Below are 18,607 nucleotides of genomic sequence, written 5' to 3'. Positions count from 1 at the left end.
ACTTTCATCAAATTGCACAGCCAGTACTGAGATGATCTTGTCTGATCTAGATTTTCAAGGCCACAGGAATTGCTTAGAATTGCACCAAGAACAAGGGACAACTTGGTACCTTGTGCTCACTGTGGAAAAGCCAGGTGTGGAAGAACACTGACACAAATTAAATGGCAAATTCTCACTCTTACAGAGAGCTCAAGGCACTCTGCTCAGCTGTGCCCTCCTGAGAAGTCCCAGAGGCTCTGGCTGCCCTTGATAAGATCAGGAAAATAAAGGAATGCTGTTGTAGAGCCAAAACCAAGAGGATAGAAAGGAATAATGGAAATTATGATTTGGGGTTATAGATACAACTGAGATTTTCTCTCAGAAAACATGAATCTTTTTGGAAGTGAGAGAGCAGAGTGACACTCAAACCCAGCACTCACCCAACTGATAATTCCACATGAATCTACATAAATCCAGCTGATACAAGAGATGAAAAGGAAGTCCTGTCATTCTGAGTTGCAGCAGAAGGCATTTCAGCATCAGCCTCTCTGCAGCTGACATTAAGGAAGGGAGAAGGAGCCTGTGGCTGCAGCATGAATTAACCTCAGAACAACCAACTTTCTACTGCATCTGTGACTGGGAATAGCTCTGCACAGTCATGGCAACAAAAACATTAAAATATTTTCTGCAATTTAATGGAGTTTAAAAAATATTTCTTCCATTTTTTTTTTATTTCTTTGTGCTTGTCTTCCTGTCAACGCTTATGCCAAAAACCATCATGAAACCGCTCTGAAAACACCAATCCACAAAAGTTGTTCATCCTTCCTAGATATCCACATGCAGGCACACTTCAGGGTCATAACTGGACAGGGAAAATGTCCTTTTTTTGCTGTAAAAAGCAAAGCAGGGCCCGTGATGAGCTGGGAGGCACGAGTGGATGGAGGCAGTGGGAGCTGCCTGAAGATGCCAGTCCTGGCTGCCGTCAGGAATGACAGATGGTGTTTGTCAAGAGGATAGAGATTTACCTTCTTATTTTACCATGGAAATATAGCAGCAAGAACACTACCAACATCCACTATTTTATCCAACAGATTTAAGAAATATATCCCACATTAAAAGAAAAAGAACCAACAAAACAACAAAGCCCAACAGGATTCCTGAACAGAGCACCAGATGCAGCTGGAAATCCCAATTAAAAGAAGCAGTTGTGTTTACCAAGAGACAATGTCAGCCATTGCATGTAATTTATTTTCTCATTAAAGAAATGCACTGAGCACATACAGAGATTACATTCAATACAGATTTATCATTACAGAACCATAGGAAGATAAAGATACAATCAATACCTGCTTCCTGTAGCAGAAGAGATTGAAGGAACTGCTTCAAGCTGAGAATGAAATGAAAAATACTTACACCAATTTAAATGATTTTTTAATACAGATGAGACACTGGAGTCCAAATTAACATTCTCAGCCAAGATCTGCTGCATTGTTGCAATCTTTATATTCAACAGCTTTATCAGAGTGGTGCCTAGAGACTAAAAACAGGCCAAACTGCCTTGTCTGAGCCCACCTGAACAAAACCCCAGGAGAATCCAGCCAGTCTGATGATGGAAGGATCCACACTGGGGAAGAGCACAGTAAAACAAGGAGACAGCTTGGCCCCTGTGACAGCTACAAGGCAGGCAGGGGTTACACTCCGCAGGGAGGGCTCACTCATTGACCTTGCAGCAGCTCTAGAGTTTGCAACCTGAATAAAATTTTGGTCAATGTGAAAAATTCTACTACACACTACCCAGAACCGATTTTTCAAAGAATTGTACTGAAAAAAAAGTCACAACACGAAGCTAGGGGAAAAACTACTTTGCCACATATTTTGTGAGTTCCATAAATTTCATGACCTAACCTTTTTCCTACTAGGCAACTAAAACTAGAACTGGAAAGACCACTTCTACTTCAGCTACACCAGCTGGACTTTCAGCCAATCCTCTGCATGTTGTGTGCCAGGGGTTGGACCAGATCATCACAGCTGGACATTAAAATCTACAAATTTCCCTCATCTGCTTGCCAGGTGCTCCGAGTTTTGGATCAAAGGAGGTAGTGATGCACAATGCCTTCTACTGTGTGACCCCTTCTGGATCATTTACCTGGTAAAACTGCCATGAATGGGTTTATTAAAAATATTGATTTAGTCCCTCTTTACACCTCTAAAGACCTCCAAGTAATTTCATTCACTTTGCAAAATGAAAAGGATACATAAACCACCTCAACTCCATCACATCACTGAAGGGGGAGACCTGTATAGATATATACATTTACTCTCAAAGGCTGCAGTTTAGGGCAGTAGAGAATTATTTACATAACTGAAACCTCAAGAATTATAAACTCAAGTTATAATTTGCCTACAAGACAGGGATTAATCACTTGTTTTTAAAGCCAGCAGGGGAGATAGATTGAGCCTATCTTTGGATGGAGTATCAGTTCAAAAACAACTTCCAAACTCTTCTTGTTTTCTTCTTCTTCTGATGCTGTGGTAAAATTCTCAAAGGATCAGAAAAGAGAAGACTGGAAAGTGTTTTTTTCCAAGGAAATACACACACAAGCATAGAACCACTGAATGGTTTGGGTTGGAAGGGACCTTAAAGATCATCTAGCCTCCCTGCCAGGAACATATCATATACAACAGAATATATCTCCATGCATTATTCTCTTAACGACCTTCTCTCACCAGTTTGTATTAATACTAAATCATCTGTATTTCAAGTTTCCTTTTGTCCAGCATGCCAATATGCTCTGAAAGATTAACTTGCTTGCTAGAATCTTCAGTCACTTTGTGCTTGAAAATTTTAGCTTGCTTTTGACTATCTGCCAACAGTAAAAAGCATTTGGCAGCCATCTGCCCTTGACCTTACTACCAGGTTATCTGCAGCCAAGATTTTTCCTAATCCAAATTGCAGGAAAATAAGCAACAGGGCAGCATTCCTTATGCAGAGATCAAGACCTATTTAGCAGATGAAACAATTTTTATCTAAACATTTGTCAGGTCTTCCTACAGCTTTTTACCTAGTGAGATAAATGGTACATGGAGCAATGTGATTAGCAAAATATTATCATCCCTTGCTAAGAAGGCAGAGTTGTTGCTTCAGGATACTCTTTTTTTTTTTTCTTTTTCCCCCTCATGTCAGCTTCACCAAGGGGTGCCAGAGCAGAGTGAGGATGAGGAGGGGGAAGCTGCAGGAGCTGGTGACCCTGGGAGCCAGGCTCCTGGCGTTGCAGTTGTTGGAGTAGCAGCAGTGGACGCTCACCCCGGGCGCCCTCGATCCGTCGCGCCTCGCCCGCTCGCAGAAGGACCTGAACGAGCAGGACTTCATGATGCCACCTGGAACAGAGCCACAGGGAGCCCTGAGGGGCTGCAAATGGCCTCCTGCAGCCCCCCCAGCACCAGCCTGAGCACCCAGCACTGAGCAACAACCTCAGGTTTGGCTGCTCCTCACAAGAAAATGAGTACGGCCTCAACAAGGCAGCGCACCAACAGCTCCCACTTAAATAATTCTGATTTATCTTACAGGCAACTGGTGCAGCCTAAATATCTTTGGATGTGCCCAAGTGCAGGAGCTCATTAGCTTCTCTTCCATCCTAATTTCCAGCTAAGTCACTTGAGCAAAAAGTGGGCAATACTTAAAATGCTTCTTAGCTTTCCCACAGAGCGGGTGCAGCTCATTGTGGCACACCCACAAATCATTCCCAGTGGGATTTTGCGTCAGCAAAACTAGGACTGAGATTCATTAATGGGGTTTATTTTGAGAGGAGATGTTTACTTTTGGTTTTTCCTTAACTTACTCAGCACTCTTCTCCATTTCTTTCTTTTGTGACAAATGCAACAGGTGTGACACATTTGTGACACTTACTTGCTTGTCCTCTAATGACTGCACAGGCATCTGCATGGCCTGGGCACTGCTGACTTCCTTGTCTGTTGCAGTCATCATCACTAGAACCCACACAGGTGTAACACTGCAGTGCCTCACCTGGGTGGAGGGAGAAGAAACCATTTAGAATTTACAAGAAGTATTTAAAAATATTAATCTTTCTAGTATGGTTTCAAGCATACATAAAAAAAATTCCAAAAGAGCTTTGGAAAATCCAAGGAGTCTGTAAATCTTAGCAATGTTTATGTTTTAGAAATGGGTCAAATATCGATAAAAATAATAATAAAAAATCAATTATTTAGTTGTTAAAATCTGCACTTAAAATAATACAATAAACATTTGATATTCTGTAACTGCATCCATATCTTCTTGTAATGTTTTCAGAGCAGAGCCCAAATGCTGTTTTTTTCCCTCTCCATCATGATCTTTGGTCCACAGTACCATGAAAAAGCACATTGGAGACACACAAAATCTTACAATGATCCAATCTTCCTCTTCTCTTGAAGTACCAATTCAGCTGGAAAGCACAGCAGTGTATCTTGAGTTTTGCTCTTGTTTAAACACCAAGACCACACCTCAATCCTCTTTCTTTTCCTTGCCTCAAACTACATGGCATTTTCAAAGGAAGGCAAGCATGGATTTGAAAGATATTTCAAACACCACACTTGGAAGCTTGCAGAGCAGAAATTCCACCCTTGCTATCAGTGGGGACACTGAATCTGTTAGCACACACATTCATCTTTACAGAGGTGCAGTTCTGTGCTGCTAACCACACACACAAAATGACCTGAAACCAACCCAGCCCAGGAGGGGAGCCCAGAACAGCAAAGAGGCTCAGCCATGCCTGAGGTAGGAAATGCAAATGAAGTAAAAAAAGGAAAGAAAAAGGAGCTGACTTACTTTTGAGGACAAAAAGGGAGCTGACAAGAACCAGGCTGAAGACTGTCCACATCATGGAGATCCAAGAGATGCACCATTAGGCAAAGAAAGCAGTTTGTTTGCTATTAGAGCCTTAATGCTTCTCCTCCATCCCTAATCCTGTGCAGAGGATAACTTACAGGATAAAGAGGTGTTCAAGAGTGCTACTTATGGAGCTTATTCTGGCTGCACCTCTGATCACACCAACCTCAGCTCCACCAGCCCTGCAGGCAAATTCTTCCAGGAGCAGGAAATTATTCACCTTTCAGTGCCAGCCATGCTTAAAAACCATCCTCTCACCACATGGCACAGACTCTGACTCCTCCAACAGCCTCATTACATTTGCCCATGGGATTTGCTGGATCAGGGTCAGAGCATTAAATATTTTGGAGGATTAAGCCTATGCTTGAGACTTGAGTGGTCCAAATCCAACACAGAGACACACATATATATATATATTTAGAGAGACATTAAGATATAGACCTAGATATGTGCACATAAGCAGCAGACTCTTGTGACCCACAAAGTGTTCCAAGCAGTGACCCATGAAGTGCTTTCTGTGGAGGAATTAATTCCCAAGAGCATCTGGTGCTGAAATAAGCAAGTGAAGGACACAAAAGAGAGCCATACTTATCTTCAACTTTCAACGAAAAAATTTATTTACAATAAAGAATTTCATTTGTGACATGCATTTTCCTTCTTTTTTTTTTTTTTTTTTTTAGATTTTATTTTACAAATCAGCAAATGCAGATAAAGTTTACATTCCTTAAGGCAAGAGTCCCCATGCAAGTAATACATGTTTATATTAAATCCAAAAGACATCCAACATGGGAACTCATGTACAAAGGGAAGGCTAGGATCAGCAATTTGTATTTTCTTAGAGAACTTGACAATCTCCCTGATACAGGAACTTTGAGATCAACTTGCTATGAATTATACTATGAAAATGCAAACAATAGCAAGAAATTCTGATAGTCATCTTAGTACTGCATACAATTAAATCAACTTTATTTAGAAAGAAAATACAGTAGTGCATACGAAAAAGTGAAAATATAACCTGTCCACATAAATGTATGGACATCAGTGTGCCAATGGTCATATTGCACTCAGTATTGAAGTCCAGAAATTTGGTTAAAAGTTAGCTTTTCCCCATTTTGGCAATCAGTTCATCACAAATCTTTGTTAATTCTTCTATCTCTTTATTCTGGAAAATAAAATAAGAAGTATTATGAAAAGGATTGCTGCATTAAGATGAGGGGTTTTTCTAATTTTAATGCTATCTAACCAGTGGGAAAGGTGTGGGAAAATTAACTTTTCTCCAATGCTGAGAACAGGAGATCTACACATACAGATATATGTGCAGATATAGTACAACTAAGTGTTCATATTCGTAGTAGAGCTACATGCATTCAAACAAATGCTTCCTTTCTTCCAAAAACAGCTCCTCCAGTTTTAATAAATCAAATTTAGCACCAAAGCAGACAGCTTCACAGCAGTCATTCCCAGCACACCACAATAATACAGAGTGGAAATTTGTTTCTAGGCTGCACTTTTCTACTTTTTTTTCATTATTTTCACTCTGCCTTGCAGAGCTGCAAGCAAGGACGAGCTGTTCTATGCCAAAGCAAGCTCCCTTGGCTGAGCTGGAGATATAAATAGGCATTTCTTACAGACATTTTGGAATTAGCATTGGAATTACAGCTAGCACTAAAAAGGGAAACAGAACCTGAGAGAAAAACCTGAGAACTGAAACACACCAAGGCCTAGGCTGCAGAGGTGCACCCTGAGCTCTGCCCAAGGCTAAGCCAGCCCCAAACACTTGGGCTCCGATCAAACCTGGGTCCAGCTGGTGCACACAGGGGTTTTGCCTTAAAATTTGGGGAGTCCTGCTGTCCCCAAGGCCAGTGAGCTGCAGGACAATCCTCAGGCAGAGCGTGGCTCCTGGTTTATTTACCTTTTGTTCCAGTGTTCTCTCCAAGGCATCCACTTTGAGCTGCTCCTTGCGAAGGCTGGCCTGGTACGCTGCCTGCTCCTGCTGGGCCTTGCCTCTCACTTGTGCAATTTCAGCATTGGCTCTGCAAAAAACACAGGGTTTGGTCACATCTGGGTCTCCACAGGAAAGGGCAGAGGGTGCCCCAGGGTGGACAGCACCTTAGCAAATGGGGGGAGAGGGCAGGGCTGCCTTCTGCACATCATGGCTATGTTGTGAGACTTGTCCCTGAAAACTTTTCACAAATGCCTCTCTTGCTCAGCAGGGGCTGCAGAGTCTTTTCTTACTGTCTGTGTTGCTCCCTTGTGCTTCTCTCAGATATCTCTGCTGGAGTCATGAATACGACTCAGGTAGAAGTGTTTTATGGCAGTTTCCAAACCTCATCTCCAGCTCCGGGGACTGTACTATGAGTCCTGAACACAATCCCTAGAAAGGCTTAATTGGTCATTATGTGGAGATCTACAGAAATAAACTGGCTAATGGCTTCTTTCTTGATTCTCCCATGAAAATACATTGAACAAATATAAAGACATTAACTACATGTAGAAATTTAAGGTGTTCTGTATGGTCAGGAGCTGGAAGAAACACCAGCACATTGCAGAAATTCTCATTATTGCATTTCTTTCCACTGTCTATCACAGAGCAGCCTGTGCTTTGCATATTGCAGGATCAGTTTGGGATGTGAGGTCCAGCCATAGGAATCCTTCTGCAGCATGAACTCCTGAAAAAATATGTACAGTCCATGTACCAGCACTGGAAGTGTCCAAGGCCAGGCTGGACAGGGCTTGGAGCAACCTGGTCCAGTGGAAGGTGTTCCTGCCCATGGGAGGGGGTGGAACAAGATGGTTTTAGGATCCCTTCTAACCCAATCCATTCTGTGAATCCATGACTCAATTACCTGTCCAGTTTTTCCTCAGCATGAATTTTGAGTGCCTGGTACCTCTGCTCCTCCTTCTTCACTCGTGACAAATATTCCTGCGCGCACTTCTTCAACACTTCTTCATTCTTAAAAGACAAGATGACATCAAATTTAAACCAAGAGGTTAAAATGCAAGACAGGCACCTGTTTGTGGGAGTCACACACAGTTGTTTGAAGGGCTGCAGTCCAACACTGACACCCCCTGAAAGAGAATATTACACCATGCAAAGAGCCTTACAATTTTTCTGTTTGCATTTGATAGCTGGCTGCAATCCTTCACCTGAAGATTATGGTTTGGCATGCAGAACATCAGAATTAGCTGAAAACACAAGTCCTGCCTTCTGCTCAGCAGCACAGCACATTTTGGTCCACAGAATCTGCTCAGCTCTGCTCTTTAAAGGAGATGTTAAGGTGACTCACCTTCCGAAATCCCTCCAGGACTTCCTTCATCTTCTCGTATCTCCTGAAAAGATCTGCCAGGGATTTTTCCACTGAGTTCAGATCGGCCAGAGCTTGCTCCTTCTCCACTATGAGCTGCTGAACAGTGTGGTGGGAGACAGATTTCTCTCTCTGTTCATCCTCTGAAAGAAGAGAGGAGTAGAGAAAAGAGAGGTTTTCAGAAGGGTAACAGGAGTAAGTCCACTGAGTTCATGATCATCTACAGTTTCTACTACACTCTGCCCTGTTTGTGTATTAGTAAATTTACAGGATCCAGAAAAGTCAGATTTTTAGACACAAGCCTGTTTTGGAAAACAGTTGCTAAACACAGTGATATTTAAATATTTTGATGTTGGGGGAAAATGTGAATGTATCTCTGTACTGCTGATTTCTTCACTCTGAACTCAGCTGTTCCCATGAAAAGGCAGGTGTTGGATTTCCCCTGAAGATGCACTAGCTGAAGGAAAGGACATTGATGCACATTCCTAGCACTGGCCACAAGTTATCTGCCATTGATGATAAATGCCTGAAATCTCCTGGCACCTTCTAGTCCTGCACAAACAAGGCACTTTGTTCAGTGGAATTCAATTCTTCCCTTGGAAAAGCAGTGTTTTACCAGCTCTCAGGATTGCTGGAGCAAGTGGCAGAAAGGAAATCTAACATCAGACAGACTTCCTAAGTGTAAAAAAAACTGCAAAAAACATCTGCCAAGCTCCTCTTGTGTATAGCTAAATTTCAGCCAGGGGTGGTGGGAAGAACATAACAGAAATACAAATCCATATGGAGGAGGTATTTTCAAGGGAATTGACCTCATAATAAGTTGGAATATCCACATAACACTGGAAGAAAAGGTCTGGCATTGTCTTCCAAAATGATGCATTGTTTCCTTCAGTCCTAATCTATGATTCTTGTGCCCATGTTTTAAGGGGTACTTAGCACGATACTGAAAGGAAAACCCACCCACAAAACACAGCAGTTTTATATTACCATTTTCCTTGGTTTATGATAGAAACTAAAACAAGGTTAAAAGTTCTCCTGTGGAAAAAGCATGGGCCATTTCACAATGTGCAACTTTTCATTTGGGCCTTCATATTTGGAAACATAAAGAACTAAACAAGTTTGGGGTTTTTATTTGAATAGAAGATTTCATCTGAATTATTTATAGAGCTGGTCAGCTCCAAAATGCCAAAGCTGATACTGTCAATTCCCAAACTGAGATTTGTCTCTTCCTTTTGCATATTCCATCCAAAAAATACACATTTTTGTTGGCTTGACCAAGGCCAGAGCAGAGATGATGCCACACTGTGCATCAGCTCCTGGGCTCCTCTGCTCACCCCTGACAGCACCTGGCTGGGGCAGAGCCTGACCTGAGCTTATTTTGCTCTGTGTGATACAGAAGATGAAAAGAACCAGAGAAGTTCTCAGGACCTGCTTGTAACACCTTCATTTTACTGGTGAACAAACACCTTTGACATGGCAGAGAAGCCCAGAGCCCTGTAATACAACATAACTTGGATATATTTAACACTTTATTAAAAAGAAACATTCTTTTCTGTTTTGCTTTCTTAGAGACACCCTGTATTCCTCTCTAATGTCAAAAGTAATGTGTTCTCAATTAAAACAAAAAAAAATTGTTGTCTTGTTTATTTTTCTAAAGCTCAGAGGTTGTCTCCTTGTGTTCCAGCACTAGATTTGTTTCATTATGCTGGAGATTACACCCTGCCTAGATAATTCCAAACCCTTTCCTGGCAGGATCCTGTTCTCTGTCACTGCAACTCCATGGGCAAGAGATCCATTGCATCCTCATCCAAAATATTTTAATGCATTTAATATCACATCCCTACTTTTTGTGAGACTGTTATCTGAGGTATTTTAGCCACTTCCCTAGTTGTTTCCAGAGTGATCAGGAAGTTAATAATTCATGTCACACTCCCTCACAACTACTGAGCTCCTCCTCTTCCTCCCAGCACATCGTGGGGCCTCCTCTCTCCCCAGCTGGATCAGCTCCTCCAACACTCAACCCCCAGCACCATTTAAACTCACTCATGGGAAACTGGGGCAAATGCTACAGAATCCCAGAATGGTTTGGGCTGGAAGGTATCTTAAAGCTCATTTAATTTCACCCCCCTGCCATGGGCAGGGACACCTCCCACTGGACCAGGCTGCTCCAAGCCCATCCAAGTGATGCTCCCAAACCAAAGTGGTTAAATACAACAACAGGCAGAAACTTGGCTTGAGGGGGACTAGAGTTTTATGTGATACTTTCATAAAATCACAGAATGGTTTGGGTTGGAAAGGATCTTGTATTTTCTAAGACTATGATTTAGTGTCAATAAAATGTGCTAAGTCAAATCGTAGATAAGCGGCTACACATCCTTAATTCTAAATACATTTACGAGGTTATGTGATCAAAATATTTGAATTAAATGACTTCCACATCTGCAACACACCCTGCCCAGGGCTCACCAACAATCACAGCAGTATGCTCAGGACTAACACTATCCAAATTGACAGAATCAGAGCAGCACCACGGCAGATCCGCTTTCAGGCTCAGCTCACTACTACTCACGCGACTTAATGGGAATGCAGCAAACAGAGAACAAAAGCAAAAGAAACTAAAGATGCAAAATGCTGGTGTGAAAGTCGGTGAAAAGCTTTACTTACCAGGCTTGCCTGTTTTGTTTTTGCAAGCAAATAGCAAGAAGCAACGAAAACGGAAGCAAAATAGAAAAATCGGGAATTGTTAGGAAAGCAGCAAATAAGTAATGCAACAACCTGTAATGCACAAAGCATAACATCTGTTTGTTTTTCACAAGGAGAATCTCATCATGTATTCAAATGTAAAGTAATAAAAAAAAATCTCATAATGCAAAATCTCACAATGTAAATCTCACAAATTTCATCATGTATTCAAATGTAAAAATAAGGATACATTTTTAACAGGAAAAAAACCCTAAAACAACAAATCAACATTAGAAAGCTGTCAGTGAAAAGGAATTGGGGTGGGATTTTGGCTGTGAGCCAGGTGTGTGGAGGGTGCAGGAACACTGGGGTCACCCAGGCTCTGCTCCCTGGCTGGCAGAGCAAACAGCACCAAGCACAAAGCAGCAGCACAGCCTGGAAAGCCTGGTCTTTCCTCTCCCCCACTCCTCAGGGTAAACTAAAATGTGTTAGGGGTTGAGGCAAGTGTAAGGAAAAAAAAAAAGAGAAAAAAAGATAAAAGCACAAGTAAAAAAATACACCAAGTGACACCAAACAGGGATCTCCACACTGCTAGCTTGCACAGTGTGGCATGAAGTAATCACAGCAGCTAAGCTGGGTAATTTTGGGTTCCATATATGTGTGACAGCAAATACTGAACCTTCCACAGCCCTTGGAATCAAAGGCAATTGCAGTTTGCAATGCACATTTTTCAGTGCCTTTACAAGCAAACACAGGCAGTCATATATTGTTAATATGGGACATTTTCAGTACTCATTATGCACACACCAGCCTACAAAAAGCTCAGCAGGACCTATCAACCTCACTGAATATTCATCAAAGGGATTGGTGAAATTGGTTTATGTGCAGTGCCCTTCTAACAGGGCTGTATAAATAGTTCAGAAGGGTTAAATGATGAACAGAAACAGCACAGGCATTTCTTTTGTTAAGATGCATATTCTCCTTTAGCACTGAGGCATCACTAACAGGTCACTGAAGTACATGCAAATAACAAACACACATTTTCCTCCACATGTGGCATTCGGATGAGTGAATTCCTTTATCAGAAGGGACAGCAATTTACAAGAAATGGCATGACAAAGTGGGACAATTAGATAAAAAATTTACATTAAATGCAGGGAGAAGCCTCACATTTAACGTTTTACCATGCTGTAGGATTTGCATACTGCTCTAATTAACACAGAAAGGATGTTTTCTGTGCAGCTGTTGTTGGTCCAGTTCCTTTGCAAACGGACAGCAAATCAAATTACTTATAGCCACAGCCCTTAAATACTCACCACAGAGTATCTGAGAGGCTCTGATACTCTGAATCTGAAGTTTAAAGAGCTATTTACTCATAGTCAATGGCCCAATACTTACTGAACCTTCATTTCTTTACAGCAAGAAGAAGTGGCAGTGGTGGAATGCACCATGTACACCAAGGCCGTGCCTCTGCCCCAGGATTCCTATTCTGTATCTTACTGTTGCACTGCAGTCTCAAAATCTGATTTTTTAAAATCTGTTTCTCAAAAATAGAATTTGAATTATCTATTGTTAACTGTATGCATAGCTTGAGGAAAAATGGACAGGTCTTTTGTGTGTCTGTAGCACTGGCCAGGTTCAGGGTGGAAGCCACACCAGGGTATGCAAACCAAAATGAAATAAGTTCTTTGCACACTCTGGTCACTCCTGCTTGAACACCTGAATGATGACAGTGACACACACCACGTCAGAAGGCAGCACATTGGCTCAGTTGTACATACAAAAGGCAATGGAGGCATAACACCAGAGAGAATGAACCCTGGCACATTATTGGTGTTTATTATTCATTATTATATGTATTTCGTTAATTTATTTGTTATAGTTGTCATTACCATAAAATTTATTTGCAGGTGCATTTTACCCTTCACTTGAAATGAGGCTGGGATGTCTCCCAATGGCCAAGAAATCCAGGAAGGCAGCAAAAGCACCAGACACTGATGCTCTTCTGAGCAACTCTGACCTTGGAGATCCCAAAATTCCCCTCAGCCATTTGCCTTTCTGGGAAACAACTGGAGCTGAAGCAGTACAAGGCAGCCCAAGCCACTGGTGCTTGTGCCTGCTATAGCCAGACTAATAAAAAGAGCTTTAGAAATCTTAGAGGGGCTTTAAAATCACATCCCAGGGGCCAGACCTCACGTGCTGAGGAACCACACGAGCCCTGCAACCTTTGGGTCTGAAGCGCAACTGAGGGTAGAGGTTTTTATCTGTGAGACATGCTGTCAGCAAAGGTGTTTTCTAATTACTGAGAGGCAAAACTTGTCACAATTTAGACTTAAAAGGAGACCTCTGTGTCAGTAAGTAACTGGGGGCGGGGGGTGTGGATTGGGCACTGGAAGGTCCCAGCTGGGATTGGAGTTAATCTTGGTTTTGGTCTGATCGATGCACTTAGCGCAGATAATCCCTGCTGCTGTGAAGAGCTAACTTTGGTATCTGCTTTTACACAGCTGTGAGCTGATGCCTAAGGGGTTTTTAGGTCACTGAAAGTCTCTCCTGGAGAAACTCAAGAATTTGAACTCGTTTCCTACGGGCTCCGCTGCAGAAGGGAAAGCCCTGAGCTTCCTGTGTTACCTGAACTGCCCGGGGGCTGCTGGCTGTGAGACGAGGCCCTGACTTTTCCTTTTCTGGTGTCCTCAGATGCATTCACAATTCCCTGCAGCATCAGCAGATGCAGCCAGCATCAAAATGAAGCCCACAGACTTCAACCAGGGAGCACCTTTCACAGCAGGAACACCTACCTATCATCTGAGCAATCGTCTTCTCATATTCCGAAACTATTTTTCTGTAAGAGGGGAAAACAAAAAAAAGAAAAACTTTTGGCAAACAACATCATTGCTCATGCTTACTTAGCAAATAACACTATCAGAAACTGAACTGTGGTGCTTTTAAGAGATACAGAACCCCATCACACTTTTATATGTTCTTTATTGCCCAAATAACAAATAAAACTGACAATTTTAAAACTGCACCTGATTTTCAACTCTCCATGGGAATCAATAAAGGTGAGGGGAGGAAGAAGAGATTGCTTTGAAACAGATTCTGCTTTTTGAAACATCACCCATTATGATCATGAACATAATCACACTGGCCTAACTCAATAATTACAAAGAGCCTAATTTTTCCATTACTTTCTCCCCTCTTCTCCAAATTTGTGTTGGTTTGTTTTTAATATAAACTTCAAGTAAACTTATAATTGGTATCAAGTAAAACTAACAGGAGTAGTGTTGGCTATCACCCAAAATGTATCTCATCTTCTAAATGAATCTTCTTATGCTTAAATGATTCACCACCACTTAAAAGAACAAGATCAAAATATTCAACTATGTAGCACAAAATCCATCACGTCCCATTTCCCAAATCTGTTTTTGAAGCAGAGGTGGCAAAATTCTACTTTTAAGACTGTTTTATTTCGTATACTCACGGTAGGCTTTGAATTTCCTTCTTGAAAAGAGGTTAGCCAAAATAAGCAGATTAAATGTGATTTAGAAAGATGATCCATCCCTTCCCAGAGCCAAATAAAGCTAATGAAATGAGACTAGCTTGATCTGTGCTTTGATTCATGAGCCACGCAGGACCGTCTACAAAAAACAAAATTACCCCACACTTCATCAGAAGTGGATATTCCAAGAAGCTCACTGGAGTTGGAATACACCTCTTTTGAAGTTCACTTTCACTTGCTCCATTTTTAGAGCTCTGCTGCAGTTGGTGAGGCTACAGAAAGGATGTGCGAATAAAAGTCAGTAAGGAAAGGAGAAACTTGCAGAGCTCCCCAAAAACAACTATAGTAACTCCAGAACTGCCTCAAATCTGAATCATAGATAGAACCCAGAGCCCTGAGAAGGTCACCTGGCCCTAAGGTCAGCAGCATCTCCCCTGGTCCTGCAGAACACTCAGAGAGCAGGGACTCTAACCCCAGCACTGGGATTTTTCCTTTCAACCATAAATGACACTTTGGAGAGCAAAGATAACAGCAAGGGTTTTGCCCTAAAAGGAAGGGTTTGGTTTCATGTCCAAAGCAGATTACCTGAAAAGCCTGCTGTAAGCAATGAGGATTTTAAAGCTTTGTCATGTCCCTGTGACACAAGGCACCTTTGGGAAGTTTTATCATCCAAGAAGCAGCAGCCAAGGACTCAGGGTACTCGGGGTAAGGAACACAACATTATAACACTGCAGCACTTTCCAGGGAAGGATTTGCTCCAGATTCATGTCAAAGGCCTCTTTCAGTCCAGCAGCCTAAATAATGGTCATTACAGCTGGGGAACCAAAGGATGCTGCCACACCATCCCTCTTTGGGAGGGCACATCTTAACCCCAGGCTGACACATTACTTAGGCTATTTGAGACAGTCTATTCACTGACTGCACATTTGGAAGGCATAAAACCACCAGAATCTCAGGCTACAAAGGGTCTCAGAGGTCATCTGCTTGACTCCCCTTACAGAGTCATGATCAATCAGATCTCCAAAAAACCATAATTAAGTATTTTTTGCCTGCCTCTGGTTAGACTCTTGGATTATGGTAAGCCCACTGTGGTTCAGCTCTTTGATAGCTACTGCATTATTAAACCTCTCATTCTGGCTTCTGTTCTCTGGAGTGGAATTTCCTCCAAGTGATATTTCCTGGTAATTTAGATGAATTCAGGATGTTCCAGCTACCCTATGCAGGACATGGGTACAGGAGCATTGCTTTTCCTCCTCTGGGAAGTGATGCTTTTGTGCTTGCAGCTCTAAATAATCCCTTCACTTCCTGCTTATCATTATGTCATATCTCATTGCTGCATCTCTAATTTACCACACATGGACTGCTTGAACACTTCAACTTCCAAGAGAAATCTTATCTTGGTGCACATATGTGTATTTATCATTTTGTGACAATATTAGCCAGATTTTTTTCCTTTCATCCACACATTCCAGGCATGTGCCTGTGGGAGATCTGGCTTGGTTATTGTGGTTTTTTTTTAAAAATCAGATTTTCTGGAGGGTGGAGACATACACAAGCAAATTACTGTGTGGAAGATGAAGGTGCAGAACTACAGAGCGCCAGCTGCTCTGTGTCACCCCTGGCTCTCCTTCCATCAGGGAAAAGGCTGGCAGTGCCCACTGGCAGCCAGCAGACACGTGCACCCCGACACAGAACAGACCAAGCACCACACTTGAGTGTGAGCTGCACACTGAGACATTCCTCACAATCCCTCATTTTGTTCCCTCCTTGTTTGGCTCCCTGGGTTTGACTGCTCACAGCCACTCCGTTCTGTTGCTCCTCATTAAGCATTTCAGGGCTATGCCAGGGCTTTGTTCCCCATCCCAGCAGAGCACAAGGGAGGTGAGAGAACTCAGCTGGGCACTGGGAGGTGGCAAAAAAGAAATAAAGAGGCTGCCCTTGCCTTTTGCAGATGCTTCTCTTAAGATGCTTTGGCTCAGAGCCCCGTGCTGCTGCTATTCCAATCTGCCATGTGCAATTCCTGGCATCCATGCAAGCGTTTGTGGAGCTCTGCATTGCAGCTCCCTTCTACTCTCCCTCCCTAAGCACAGTTTTCCTGGATATAAGTGATTGCTTATGTAGGTCATCACTAGATACAGAGTTTAGCTTTAAATCACTGAAACTCTTCATATTGGGAAGAAGCTGGTGCTAGAACAGAAGGGATTTTAAAGAAAATTCAGTCTTGGAAGTGACTGTATAAATTATTACTTTAAGGAGAGATGCTAAAATAATGTGACAGTCTCCGTTTCTTTATGAGTTATGAGGGGGGACCATTTTTGTTTGGTTTTTGAAGGTAGAAAATAATAAGCTTTAAAGACTCCATGAAGTATTTTATACACTCTCTTTTGCAATTGATGGCTTTCTCAGACTCAGATCAGTGAGCAAGGCAAGCTCATTGTTTTGTCCTCCTTATGGTCCCACCAACTGAAAAAAAAAGCTGAAAGCTTGAAAGGTTTCTCAACTGACTGAATGGAAGGCATCAGTGCTTCTTTGAGCAGCACTGCTCACATCATCCACTACAGGGATTTTGTTGTCATCCTTGCAAGTGGTAGGACCTGGGCTGGAAAGGAGGGTCAAACCATGTTCCAGTGTACAGATATTTAATGTAACAGAGGCAGGATGACACAGAAATAGAACAGATACAACCAGAACAAACTGAAAAGCTCTGGGTCCTTCTGTCAGCTCTCAAAGGGAACAAGAGAGCAAAAGCCAAGAGAACTATTGCTTAACTAAAATCAACCTTAGTGTGTGCAGTAATTAAAAAATCATAGTTCAAAGAAAAGGGTGTAGAATCTCCCTAAAAGCCAACATTGATAGTCCAGAATGGTTCCTTTGCAAGAAATGCTTTTCTATTGACACTGGTTTGATTTCTATTGTTGAACAACCTTACAATAATGTCCTGGAGGCAGCCTGTACTACTGCAAACCTGCATGTTCTTCCCTACATTCCTTCCTTTTTCCAAGCAGAACTAGAAGTGAATTTAATGTGCATTTAATGTGCAGCCCTCTGCCAGCTCTGCAGCAACTCACACAGTCTGCAACAAGAACCTCACGATGCAATCCTAGTGAGAATTCACACACAAACCAGAGGAACTCCTTCCCTGGCATTAACCTGGAGTAAAACCTCCCTTATCTCAGTATTCTGAGGGTGTGAATGAGATCAGCAACACAAAACTTTTCAATGATTACCCTGAACAGTGGTGCCCACCATACAGAGAAAAGACAAAGGATCAGTTCAGGATCAGTGCAAAGCCTTAAGTTAAAAATAAAACTAAACAAAACAATTGTATGAGCATGGTACTCTGTTGTCAGGCTGAGATGAGGCTCTCTGACACGGTGATCAAGTTAATAACCCACCTCATTTCCATCACTTCCCTTCTGCTTTCTTCATATTTCTCTTTCCACTCAGATACTTCCCTTTCCTTGGCCACAATCTGAAACAGAAAACAAAGGGAAAAAACCCCACTGGATTATATCCATTTTTTCATTGCTATTGCTAGCCACCCTGATATGATACATAGCCTGGTAAAATACATAATTTTATTCCTATTTCAAGCAGCTTACCATTTTTATATAATTATATAGCAATGTCAAGATGCACAGTGTACACCTCAGGTTTAAAACCATAAAGATTTCATATCATATCTGCTTTTCACATCTGTAAAGCAAGTTAAATCTGCAGTGGAGCACCTTTTCCTTTAGCGTGGCTGAGGATGGCTCCAAGAACAGAACAAGTGATCACATTTGAGAGAAGACAGGCAAGAAGGCAACAACAAGGGGCAGGTTTTTCCTTTCCCAAGTTGTGGAAACAGTTACCTCTGCCCTGGCCAGCCGTAGTGCAGAGTCCAGGTCCTGCTGGGGGTAGAGCAGAGCCGTGGTGCTTTCTGCATCTGAGGCGCCGATGCGGGAGTACAGAGCACTTTTGGAGATGGAAACATCTGCTGGGATAGCAGGTTCTCTCTGTGGGTTTGTTTTTTGAAATACAAAGAAACAAACCATTAAATAAGTGTTTAGCTCATGGGTTTTCTGGGTGTGGTGCTAGGACTAGAGTTCTGTACATCTCTAAGTTAAAACACAGACAAGGAGCTCTGAATTCAGCAATCATAAAATATACATTTAAGATCCATAAGAAGCACCAGGAGGGTCATGTTACCTTAACAGAGAGAAAATAAAGGCAGCACTTTGTTATCAATATTTTAAAGTCTTATCTTAGAAAATGTAC

The 18,607-nt window shown here is 42.0% G+C and overlaps 2 protein-coding genes across 7 annotated transcripts in view; both read right to left on the bottom strand.

Moving 5' to 3' along the window:
- Nucleotides 1–3,022: 3,022 nt before the first annotated feature.
- Nucleotides 3,023–5,136, bottom strand: LOC102039361 (CD59 glycoprotein-like). Its single transcript, XM_005424495.3, has 3 exons — nt 4,805–5,136; nt 3,887–4,003; nt 3,023–3,357 (listed from the first exon to the last, which is right to left on the bottom strand). The coding sequence occupies exons 1-3, from the start codon at nt 4,857–4,859 to the stop codon at nt 3,155–3,157; spliced, it is 375 nt and encodes a 124-aa protein (XP_005424552.1). The 5' UTR covers nt 4,860–5,136; the 3' UTR covers nt 3,023–3,154.
- A 321-nt stretch (nt 5,137–5,457) lies between these two features.
- TACC2 (transforming acidic coiled-coil containing protein 2) overlaps nt 5,458–18,607 on the bottom strand; it is an 88,927-nt gene continuing 75,777 nt past the window's right edge. For 3 of the 6 annotated variants that reach the window (XM_031059857.1, XM_031059859.1, XM_031059856.1), the window contains exons 13-20: nt 18,202–18,345; nt 17,743–17,819; nt 13,647–13,690; nt 10,834–10,842; nt 8,152–8,312; nt 7,711–7,817; nt 6,777–6,897; nt 5,458–6,026 (exon numbers count right to left, since the gene is read on the bottom strand). In XM_031059857.1, coding sequence (XP_030915717.1) covers nt 5,961–6,026; nt 6,777–6,897; nt 7,711–7,817; nt 8,152–8,312; nt 10,834–10,842; nt 13,647–13,690; nt 17,743–17,819; nt 18,202–18,345 — 729 coding nt within the window. In that variant the 3' untranslated portion in view covers nt 5,458–5,960. The remainder of the gene's footprint in view (nt 6,027–6,776; nt 6,898–7,710; nt 7,818–8,151; nt 8,313–10,833; nt 10,843–13,646; nt 13,691–17,742; nt 17,820–18,201; nt 18,346–18,607) is intronic. The other 3 variants (XM_031059858.1, XM_031059861.1, XM_031059860.1) reach the window with 2 other exon arrangements.

This window comes from Geospiza fortis, unplaced genomic scaffold (assembly GCF_000277835.1).
Source record: "Geospiza fortis unplaced genomic scaffold, GeoFor_1.0 scaffold452, whole genome shotgun sequence".
NCBI classification, from domain to species: domain Eukaryota; kingdom Metazoa; phylum Chordata; class Aves; order Passeriformes; family Thraupidae; genus Geospiza; species Geospiza fortis.
The sequence above is the reverse complement of the archived record's forward strand: the minus strand, read 5'-3'. Positions and strand labels throughout refer to the sequence as shown.